This window comes from Sphaeramia orbicularis, chromosome 6, assembly GCF_902148855.1.
Source record: "Sphaeramia orbicularis chromosome 6, fSphaOr1.1, whole genome shotgun sequence".
Taxonomy (NCBI): Eukaryota; Metazoa; Chordata; class Actinopteri; order Kurtiformes; family Apogonidae; genus Sphaeramia; species Sphaeramia orbicularis.
Genome location: NC_043962.1, coordinates 20,790,111 through 20,802,395, shown reverse-complemented (window position 1 = coordinate 20,802,395; position 12,285 = coordinate 20,790,111). Strand labels below are relative to the sequence as shown.

The following is a 12,285-nucleotide window of genomic DNA, read 5'->3' as shown; positions in this document are numbered from 1 at the left end:
CTTTCTGATATACTGTTTTAAATTTATGTTTCTTTGCTTCAAAAATTAAACACATGGTGTCCAGATGAGTGGACACTTTTGTAACTCCATTAAAAAATAGGTTCAATTAAAAAAAAAAAAAAAATAAATAAATCTATCACATTGTTTTTTTCATGCCTAAAAGGAATAAAAACCCTCTCACTCACTAAGGTTCTCATAATTCATGCATGAAAGGGTTAAAGTGTTGGGTAGGTATATTCCTCTGAATAGTTCATGTGATAAACTGATTTGACTGATTATTTAAAAACACTGCCCTCAAGTGGTAGAATATGATTATTACAGTGTCAATATCAGCAGATGTTTGAATAAGAACCCTTTTACTAAAATAAGCATTTCACAAATATTGAAATTAATAACACTAAAAATATTTGTATTTTTGTTTTTGTCACAAAAGTTACTCAATATTTCAACCTGAGAAATTACAAAATGAGGCATTAATTACATCTACTGTGTGTTTTATCAGGTCAAACAACCACCACAAAAACAATTCAGCAGATTTAGAGGCATAATCATACATGAACGTGAATTAGCTGCATGTTATTAAGTTTAGAAATCTTCACATTACGCCAAAATACTTTCAGTATCTACTGCATCTTTACCAGTACACAGGATGAAACATGTATCAAGCGACAGAGCAGTGTGGAAATCATGTTGAAAGTGAAACTGAGGCCATATTGCCTCAAGTTTTATTTTTTTAAGAGTTTGATTAATTACATCTACTGTGTGTTTTATCAGGTCAAACAACCACCACAAAAACAATTCAGCAGATTTAGAGGCATATTTATACATGAACATGAATTAGCTGCATGTTATTAGGTTTAGAAATCTTCACATTACGCCAAAATACTTTCAATATCTACTGCATCTTCACCAGTACACAGGATAAAACATATATCAAACCACAGAGCAGTGTGGAAATCATGTTGAAAGTGAAACTGAGGAATTATTATCACCTTGACCATACTGCCTCAAGTTTTTTTTGTTTTTTTTTAAGGGTTTGAAACAGACATCCTGCGCTGGTGTCAGTCAGGCTGTGAGCTCCCTCTGCAGGGTTGTAAAGAGTGGTGCTGGTGATGTTTCTGTAGAGCTGCCCTAGCCGTGTGAGGTCGAGAAATCAATGGTCTCTCTTGGAGTTTGGATGTCTGATGTCCTCTGACAGACTGTACACAGGATAAGTCCTTCACCACACTGAAACACAGGGGATATTTTTCTTAGTTTAGGGTTTTTCAAACATTATACTCAATACATGCCACTCAGTCATTAGAAAGTCACATTTTCACAAGTCGCAACTTTTTTTTTTTTTTTTTTTTTAGAATTGACTAAGTTTAATTCATAAAGACCCAGTGCTACATTTGTGTCAGTTCCCAAATGAATTTTTCTCTCTAGTTAACCTTTCTTAAGAGAATTAGCACCATTTATTATTAGACTAATCTATGTTTTTTGTATTTTCCACTGTAAATTATGTATTTTCCTGTATCTAATTTTTTATATTTAATTTTGGTGTTCATGAAAACTCAGTAAAAAGTTTAAAGGTTATTATTTCAAAACAGAGAAAACAGAAGAAAAAGTGACTTTTTTCAGCAAAGGTATCATTAACTGAACATAAAACAAATGTCTCCATTCAACGTCATTAATAAAACTCCATGGGTTTTACTGGTGAATCAATGTCACAGTAGGTGACAGTGTTTCCACGATCACTACAGAGCCTCTGAGCATCCAAATGGGCCATATCTGATGGCCATGAAAAGACGAATAACTATATTTTACACCAATTATTGACATATATTAATAGGATAAGTGGATCCACAGGTATTAAACAGTTATATCAGTAGGTGGTTTTGTTTGATAGTGGATGTTTGGGTCTTTATGGGTTAAATTAAATCCAATTATTATAAAGATCAGCAGAATTAAATCAATCACATTTAGACAGAGTACAGTGTGAATATGAGCAAAGCAGAGTTGTATATAAAACAATTCTTAGTGATGTCATACCGTGAATTCATCTGCCCTTCACCTGCAACACTTGCTAGAGGTGGGCAGGGTATGTGTGCAGACACTGACAGCGGTGACACTTTGGTGTTGGTAACCTGCTGGATCCTCTGTGATGGCAGATTCTCAGCTGTTGTGGTGGTACCTGCCTCAAGAGGGCGCCTTATTCTGCCAGAGTCAGGTAAGATCTCTGCATTGCCCCGGCTGAGTCGGAGCCTGCGTGCCCTAATCCCTGGTGGTTTCCGATCAGCGCTGACTGCTGTGGCATGGAGAGGGGGTGAGGGGGACAGCGTGGTCTCCAGGCACGGTTGAGACACGTCAGAGAATAAAGCGTCTTTGTAATTCATGTCTAAAAACAGAAACGAGTTAAGCAACATCAGGTTCAGTTTAGAATTGGCATCACAAAGGGTTCAGTAGCAGTCACTACACTTAATTTATCTTTATTTTTAATGTATATTCTATTGTGGATTCATTATTATCGCATCGTTATTCATTTTCTCCGTTCCTCAGCTTTTTATAGACAAAGTTTGTTCGTTCAGTGGGTATTCACCTGGGGAAAGAGAATGGAATGAGGAATCTGGTGAAGCAGTATGTCGGCTGTTGCTATGCTTCTCTTCCTCATGTTCTTCATCAGAACTGTCAGCTCTCATACCATCAGAGCTTTTTTCATCCTCATCCTCCTGTTCATTATCATCCTGCTCACTATCTTCTTCCTCTTCTACGTCATCGTGATGAATAGTCAATACCTGTGGGCATTTTTCCATCTCTATGGCTTGGAGACACCTGAAAAACAAGGCAATGGAGGAATGATATTTAGTTTATTCCACTTGGTCTGAGCATAGGAAGACATAGTATGGCTGTTAAGAGATTTTTGGATCATGATGGGTAAACAGCGTCAAAATGCACATGAATTGCAAGCTGGAAATTCTGACAGTAGATGTACATTTTCATATTGTAAAGTTGTGGTAAAATCAGTCTCAGTTTGTGCTTATGGTTTAACCGTATAATGCCAAATGTATCATATTTGATACATGAGTTTTGAAGCCTTCTACATGATCAGTGTGATATTTTTTTCTTGAAAAATCTGATGTATACAATTAGATACATGCAATACACAGATAATCAACCAGGGAGGAGGAATTCATTCACCAGAGGACTTTTCAGTGACACTACAAGATTGTCAGGCGGCAGAACTTTGCCAATTACGAAAAGGAATTACCAATTTGTTAGACATGTTTGTGTTATATTATGTTTTTATTTGTTCAAAAATAATATTTGAGCATTGACACCTGATGTATCAAATATGATACAAATTTGAAACTTATACATGAAAATTGATATTTGAAAACAAATTTTTTGGTTGTTCAGAAGGACCTATAAATGCTCCAGTTTCAAAGAACTGAAATTTTCTGTCCATGTTTTAATGGTTCAGGCTTTACAGGGTTAAGACTTGAGTCAAAAGGAACAGTGAAAGAATGCATAAGGAGTAGGTACTTGCTGTGCTGGTCCCTCCAAGCTCTGAGTTCAGCAAACACATCACAACGCTCTCCCACATCAGGTTCCTCAAGGTCGTATGTGTGTTCCGGTACATGAATGGGCAGGTCACGGGGTGTAAAGGTAGACATGGTAGGCGCAGTCTATGAGACAGGACATACTGAGCGTAAGGGGAAGGAGAGGCTGTAAGGTAGCATTAAAGAACAAAGGCCTCGGAGATGATAGCATCAGTGATGGATAGATGTGTAGACAGTGCAAATACAAGGGGGCAGAGCGAACAAGAAGGGAAGGGAAGGGAAGAGGAAGACAGAGAGTGACAGCAGCGGTGCGTATGCTGGTATGACAGATCACATGGTGTTGGCGGTGAGAGCCCCATCTGTCAAGTCCCTCTGACACTGCGGTAGCCTTTACACATCTCCATCACCTTTATCCTTCTACCACTGCTCCTGTCCTCTCCGGTTTCTGCCCTCCTGCTAACAATTAGTCCATTCTCTTTATACTGACATTAAAGCGATAAGATGGTTATGCTAGACAGCCATAAAGGCCTGTCAAAGCCCATACTGCTCAAAGTCCCTTTCAACTCATGAAACAGACTATAGGAAACAACTGACAACTGGTGAATGGTGCAGGTCAGTTTGATATTTCATGAACATTAACTTCTAATACATCTTCTCATACCCTCAATTTTTCCCGCCTTGCTCGAATAGCCTGGACAGGATTTCCACAGAATAGGATCTTACCAGCTCCTTAAAAAGAAACACATTACAAAAGATTAAGTACGCTAACACACACCAAAGTCCTCTTGGTGTCACTGTTGAATAAAGGATGCTGCTGAGAATACTTTTATCTCTACAATAGAGTGGAGTTACCACAAAAAAACAAAATATTTCACATTATATTGACATTGAAGTAGGTTCTATGATTAGCTTAGTTATTAAATCAAGCAGCAACAACAGGGACAAGCTCCCAACCATGTGTCAGTGTGCTGGTATCTCCTTCCAGTGCTGCTATGTCAGAGTTTGCAGAACCAGGTCTGGACCCAGGAGGGGAGAAAATTCCAACCCTGTTTGCCGACATGGGTCTAGAGCCTGTATGGGGTCTGGAGCCGACTGATGAGAGGGGCCGGACACAGGAGAGGCTAGAAGTAGGGCGTCTGGCTGTAGACGGTCTGCTAAAAGGATATGCTGTCTCGCCTGTGAAGACAAAAGTGAGCGCCCATAAGAAGCCCAGTTGTAATGTACTGGTCTGTGTTGTCCAACTCAAACCAACATGTACAGATACAGACTGTCTTCTGTAGCAATCTGAAAGGAGTTGCAGTCAATGATGGAGTTTCGGAGAATGGCCCAGTCTTCTCCCTTGGTGGTACTGCTGCTCAGCCCGTCCTCCTCCACCCTTGTATTGTCTAGGTAACGCAGCTGAGGGACCAACTCCCTCACTGCAGCTCGATAACTATAGTCTGCCGTCTGGGAAGGAGGAAGAAAACAGATGAAAGAGAGACACAGTGAGAAAGGGAGTGTTCAGCCAGATTTTAGCAAAAGGAAAAGAAGCAATGAAAGCATGTACTACACTATGACTGTAAACTCTTTCACTTCACACCCCCACTCACCAAAGCATGAGAAACTCTGTTTCAACTATCAGGTTTCATACTTTGACAGAGGGAAAGTTACTTGAGCCAGAGTAATTTGTGAAAGACTAATTACTCCTTATGCTTCAGTTAATAAACTTAAAATGACCTATTGGCATACTGTACATATTCCTGTCCCTTAGTTAAGTTGTTTTCCTAATACTTGAAAAAAAGTTATACTTGTATTTCCCTGAATCTGCCTTTTTGTCTTTTTAATCCTGTAAAGCCCGAACCATTAAATAATTGACAGAAAATTCCAGTTCCTTGAGACTGGAGCCTTTATTGGTCCTTCTGAACAACCAAAAAAAAATTTTTTTCAAATATCAATTTCCATGTATGAGTTTCAATTTTGTATCATATCTAATACATCGGGTCTCAATGCTCAAATATTATTATTTTTGAACAAACAAAAACATAATATAGCACAAACATGTCTAACAAATTGGTAATTCCTTTTCAAAATTGGCAAAGTTCTGCCTCCTTCCTCATTGAAAATCTTGTAGTGTCACTGGAAAGGCCTTTGGTGAATGAATTCCACCACCTGGTGGAATATCCATGTATTCCATGTATCTAATTGTATACATCAGATTTTCAAGAAAAAAGGGCTTCTAAACTCATGTATAAAATATGATATGTCTGGCATTATAGGGTTAAAATAATGTGTTAGTGGGTCTCAACAGTCATATATACTTTCTGTTCAAAAGTGGGGTGGGGTAAATAGTTCCTAATTGTTATTTCAATAAGATAATAAATCTTAAAATAATGTATATTTTGTACTTAATGATGATGGTGACTGGCAGAAGTTGCAGCATCTGACATCACAACATGGAGACATAACACATAAAACAGTGAGGGTTAATAAACAGTGCTACTAAAATCTCTGAAGTACTTTGCAGTGAGGTCTGGTATATAATCTGCGCTGAGAAAGACACCGGAGAGAGGGAGCGAAAGTGAAGTAAATCACTGAGCTACAGAGCAATCAAATTAGAGTTGGGCTCTCCTGCCCCACACCAAACCACACAGATGCAATGAATGAAAAAGAGAGAAGGGCTGGCAAGGAGGAAACGAAAGAGAAAAGAGGAGTAGAAGAAGGGCCGTGTGACAGGAAGTGAGTGGATGTGTATGTGTGTGCGTGTCTGTGTGTGAGCAAGACTGATAGTTTGGCAAGAGAGCAAACCAACCACCCTTCAGTCACTACAAAGCACAGGCCTAATGCATATTCAGCTCAGCATCTTCCCTCATTGCCCTAGTTTCCTAATTAATGCTCTGCTGGTGGGTGTAAATAAACACATTCACAGCGGCCCAAAAAACTCACAGAACACTGTGTCGTGAATCAGCGGAAGGTGGAAATGCAGTATATAGTCAATGAATGGAGCACTGGAGAACTGCCTCATGCATGGAACATTTACATCAAATGAATAATGTAATATCCAGATTTTGTCATGATATCTACCCAAAGGTGTCCATCAGTTATGTTTCTGTTTGATAATTCCATTATCACCTGCTCTCCTTTAGTCCTGTCTTGTATGCTGAAGACCCAGATGCGGAGCGGTGAGATCACAAAGATACTTTCATGTCTACCTGCTGATGCTAATTACATTCTGGTCATTATCTGACAAAGCCATGAGGGCTGACAGCCTGCTAAGCACAATAAAGACAGCCAACAGTAGAACAACGCTTACATTTAAACTGAACGTTACATAAGGTTCTTTAACATCCACTAAACACTTGCTTTTCAGATTCACCCAGACCAGCTACATGCTCAACCTTCATCGTGCTTCAGTTCTCTATGTGGTTAAAACCAGGTTGTTATCTACCTTTTGTGGTTGGTTTATGTGGCGCTGACCAAGTTTTCAACTGTTGTGTAGTATGTTGATCTGGATAAGAGGCTCTGCTAAATGTAAATTAGTCATTCACAGAAAATCAGTGTTCATCAAAAGTTCTGTTTTCATATCTTGTTCGGAAGGTAGCATAATCTGCAACAGTTCGGCCATCCTTAAGGTCTCAAATAAATAACTCTGAAAAAGACCAAAAGATGTGACTGCTAAATGAGAGCAAATATATATTGTTAAACATGACCTGAGGGTATTTTCCCTACCTGTGGGGCAGAGGGGTTTGGATGCACAGACACAGGGTTTCCCTCCAGGGTAAGTGTGTGGAGCTTACTACACAGCCCCAGATATTGAACCTGGACCAGATCACTGACATTGTTTCCTTCAAGATCTAACAGTTGCAGATTCTCCAACATACTAATCTGACTCAGATCTGACACACTGTTATAGGCTGCATACAACTCCTGAAACAGAGAAAGGATGTATTTGTAAGCAGACAGACAGCAACATGTCAAAAATAAAAAAAACTATTACACATTTACTGAACAGTCACATTACATAAATACAGTGGATATTGATATACTACATTAGAATTTAGAACTCTAGTGGAATAACAAATGTGGCTTCTAATCTGATTTTGTTCAACTGTTTCTTAGTAGATTTAGTAGAAACCAGTTGGTTGTACCCTCAGAGATGACAGTGTAGAAATGCCATCTAGGTCTTGTAAGCAGCACTGAGACACCGAAAGCACCTGCAGGTGGGAAAGGGTGGTTCCAAGGTCTCTAAGGATGCAAAACAAAACAACTTTGAGAGAAGAAAATGGGGATACATACACCATGAATCACTGGAAAGGATCTCCAGCCGCTTGGCTACTGAGTTTGGACATTCATTTATTTCTCACCCCAAATATGCAGGCGTCTTTCCACTTGTCTCTAAAGCATACCGTTGTTCTGATTCTTCCAGCAGAGTTTCACTTAGTCTATCTACAACCCTGTAACACCCTCTTCACTACAGCTCCCACATCCCAGAGCAGGAAATGCTATCAGAGGCAGTTCACATCCGGCTGGCTCTGCTCTGCTACTTTTAGGGTGGAGTAGACAGCTCCCTATCTGTCTGTTTGTCCTCTCATATTCCTCTGCAGTTTCTTAGGTAACATTTCCTTGTATCTCCTGATATAAGTACAATTTACAGTGTGTGTCCCTTCCAGGCAATTCATGAACTGATTCTGATGACACAGCTGTGGTTTCAATCAAACTGATAGGTCAATTCACCAGAGGTTGTGTCTGTAGCTTGTCTTTTTCCAGGATAATCCAAGTGGATAAATGTGATTGCTAATATGCCACAAATCCCTGTTTGATACTTTTTCTGCATGTACACATCTATCTCTCGGACTGCACTGAGAAACAGATTTTTTGTTTGGTTTACAAGCAGCAACATGACTCTACACTTGGGATTCCAGAAATTTAATTTGGCACCTATATAGAAATGCAGGCCTTGCAGACGCCCATGTAGTATTTTGATTTTCAGTCCAAAAACAGTCAAGCCAGGAATATCAGTCAATTGCATATTCCATTAGAGCTTAACTGCCTGGTAAATTTCCAGGCCATTCAATTTCCATGAAAGATTGGCTTTTATAATTTGTTTTCTCAAGACTACATCATCATGACCACTGTTATTTTCTCAGACTTTTTAGCGCTCCCCCCAGAGCAACGGAAGACATTTTACACAGTCTGAATAGTTCTCATTATACATACACTGACCTTTGTATTTTTAAAATCACTACATTGCCTCTGTAATGGCTTCTCTGACCTGTCACTAAAGACTGTCTTCTAGATAGCTACGTATGAAATGTTCATGGGTCCTTTAATGCTTTGGATCAAGTAGTTCACTTAATGGTAACACCTGAACTTGCTTGCTAATTTTGAATGAAATAGGCAGTGACAGATGTATTATTGGTATTAATGTAAGAAAAAATGATAGATATTTGTTTAAAATACGATTAGCAGCCTGTAAAAAGGCTATTACCAAAAAATGGTGCAGATTAGAACCACCCACAACTAACAACTGGCTACAAATAGTGAATGGAATATTTGAGGTGGAGATTCTGACCCATAGATTGAGGACTCAAGAAGAACAGTGTCATGATAAATGGAAGAATGGACAATTTTCATTTCAGCGTCACATTACTAAAAACAATTGTTAGTCACAAAGGTTTATTATGGTCAATGTATCTCAAATGTCCCTTATGTTTGTTTTGTAATGTACAGAAATCAAACAATAAAAATAAGGTAAAAGGAAAAAAAAGAAAAAGAAATAGACTGTGACAATACAAAAAACAAAAAAATAATAATTTAAAAAAAAATTTTTGGTTGTATATCATGTTCACTGTCAATAGTCCATAATATGTGTGTGTATGATTCCAGAAACATGCTACTTAAACGGGAATACAAAAGTGTCAGCAAAAAAAAAAAAAAAACATGTCTATTATGCCTCTTACACTTACCTTACTGACAGTATAATGCTGTTATTCATTTTGAGCTGCACCAAATTGGGCAAGTAGTTGCCTGTAAAATAAGCAGATCAACAAAGCAATGTCACATTCTGGTGACATCATTTGGTTTAAACTCATTTTGAAACTCCTCATGTGCTTAACTTTTGTAATGTGAAATGAATGGAGCCTAATGTGTGAGAAGTCTAGATATGACTCATACATGCACATACAAAGCTCTTTCATGCTTGAACTTGTGGCGCAATCTAGGATGTTTTTGAGGACAAAGGTGAGTACAATCAAGATGTTCCTCCACTATTATCAGCTCCGTCATCTTTGTTGGCACATGTGGCAGGAAATCCTGTAAAATTATACTACTTTTTGCTCACAATGTCTTTATTTGGCCCTTATCTTTTTTCCGGTTTAATGAGTCTGTATTATTTTTATGGAAAGCTGTCTCTGCCTGGTCAAAAAAAAGTCACATTTTGTTAACCCCCCTATAACTTTGATTATGGCACACATTCAATGTAGCATTATGTTTATAAACTTGTGTATGTCATGGTGCAATCCTGTGTTGCCAAAGACCCCTCCCTCAAACTAACTGTCTTCACCTGCTAGCACCGCACCTGAGTCAGATCTCCATTAGGAGCCTATTTAAGCAGCTCCTCTGCCCAGGTGCAGTGCTGATTAGAACACACTGGATTAAATAACACACTATTCTTAACAGGAAAACATGAAACAGGAAAATGTGACTGCTGTAATGTTTCTGAGACCGTAGAACACATTCTTATGAACTGCATAATATACAAAAGGGAAAGAAGTAAGATGAAGAGGAATCTAGAGGACATGGGAGAATCATTCGATATAAAAGATATTCTAAGCACATCTTCAGAACATAGAGTAACTAAATATCTTTTTGAGTTTTTAAAAGCAACTGAGATTAGTAACAGAATATGAGGATTTTTTTTTCACATTTAAAACAATGTTATTTGTATTGATATAGCATGTAAGCCATGAAGATCATGCACATCAGGAGGGTGGCAGAAATGCATTACTAAAGTTTGCAACCGCTGTTTAAAAAAACCAAGAAGAAGAAGGAGCTGGAACATTCTGCTGCAGCTGCCACTCCACCACAGACCTCCACATCCCTCCATAGAATCACCCACAGACTGGACTCTGGTTTCATTCACCTCTTCTCCATAATCTGGACTCTAGTCACTGTGGACTCAGTTTCTTCATCAGGTTTTGTTTTTTGTTCTCATGTTTTGTTTCATGTTAATAAATCACCTTTATTCCCTTCAGTGCCGTGCGTTTGAGTCTGTTCATTCTCTCCGTCATGACAGTGTAATTTCACAACATTTAGTTCCATTCAGAGTTGCATAATTTTTTTTTGCCAAGATCTTCTGTTGATTACTGGAGACTCAGATGTATTCAGATGCTATGTAGTTTTCTCCAGTACATCACAAAAAAATCTCAACAGGGTCAAGGTCTGGACTCTGACAACCAATCCACGTGTGAAAATTATGTCTCATGCACCCTGAACCACTCTTTCACAATTTGAGGCTGATTAATCCTGGCATTGTCATCTTGGAATACACCTGTCTCATCAGGAAAGAGAAATTTCCATTGATGGAAAGATCTTGTCATTCACTGTAGTCAGCCCACCTCACTTGTGGACACTTAACAGGGCTGAATCTAGACCTGACCAACTGAAGTAACCACAGATCATAACACTGCCCCCACAGGCTTATGCTGTGGGCACTCAACCTGATATGCCAGTCACTCGGGGAAACTCACTCTCACTTATGTCCACTGCGCTGAAGTTCAATCTTTATGCTCTCTTGCAAACTGACGCCATTTTTTACAATTAGCCTCATGGATAGGGGGTTTTCTTTCGGCTGCACAGCTGTTAATTCAATTCCCTTGAGTTTGTTTTATACTGTATGTGTGGATAATTGTCACTATTAAGCATGGCCATGAATTCTACTGCGCTAAAAGACATGTCTTCCAACATACTGTAGTTGTTTGAGAAATACAAAGCTGCTCACTGCATCAGTTAAGGTTAAATAATTTGCTTTCTAAAATCCAAGTGGCGACTTTATTGTGTAGACTATGTATTATATTATTGTTATATCAGTTTTTCAGCTTTTGAGTTCAGACAGACTTCATGATTACAATACATCTGTACATATACATTAGCATATATGTATTTATACCTATGCAAAAAGACCATGATTTAACCCATAAAGACCCAAACATCCACTAGCGACCAAAACCCTCTACTGATCTAAAGTGTAAAATACCTGTTAATCCACTAATCTTATCAATACATGGAAATAATTGGTGTAAAATACAGTTTGTCGTCTTTTCATGGTCATCATCATCATCATTTCATGGACGTTCATAGGCTCCGTAGTGAACGTGGAAACACCGTCATCTTCTACAGTACTAATTCACCAGTAAAACCCATGGAGTTTGATAAATAACAGCCATCGTAGACACTTGTTTTATGTTCAATTAAGGTTACATTTGACTGAAAATGTCACTTTTTCTTCAGTTTTTTGTCTTTTGTGGTATAATAATCAAGTTTAATCTCAGCTTTCATCAACATCAACATGATCAGCAAATTAAATATTTGAAAATACCTGATTTTCACTGGAAAAATGCATAATATAGAGGGTTATTTCATAACAAATGGTGACTTATCCCTCAAGAAATGTTAAATATAGAGAAAAAAAAAATCATTTGGGAAATACCACAAAAGTAGTGCTGGGTCTTTATGGGTTAAACTAGAAAATGCCTCAACTGAGTGTTTTATT

At 38.3% G+C, this 12,285-nt stretch overlaps 1 protein-coding gene across 1 annotated transcript in view; it reads right to left on the bottom strand.

The window, feature by feature from the left end:
* Positions 1-649: 649 nt before the first annotated feature.
* The window catches only part of lrrc56 (leucine rich repeat containing 56), a 13,054-nt gene continuing 1,418 nt past the window's right edge, over positions 650-12,285 (bottom strand). Inside the window, exons 3-12 of the mRNA XM_030136674.1 lie at positions 9,482-9,542; positions 7,664-7,760; positions 7,245-7,442; positions 4,808-4,985; positions 4,494-4,715; positions 4,201-4,268; positions 3,523-3,665; positions 2,579-2,811; positions 2,032-2,377; positions 650-1,227 (exon numbers count right to left, since the gene is read on the bottom strand). Of these exons, the coding sequence (XP_029992534.1) occupies positions 1,062-1,227; positions 2,032-2,377; positions 2,579-2,811; positions 3,523-3,665; positions 4,201-4,268; positions 4,494-4,715; positions 4,808-4,985; positions 7,245-7,442; positions 7,664-7,760; positions 9,482-9,542 (1,712 nt within the window). The 3' untranslated portion in view covers positions 650-1,061. The remainder of the gene's footprint in view (positions 1,228-2,031; positions 2,378-2,578; positions 2,812-3,522; positions 3,666-4,200; positions 4,269-4,493; positions 4,716-4,807; positions 4,986-7,244; positions 7,443-7,663; positions 7,761-9,481; positions 9,543-12,285) is intronic.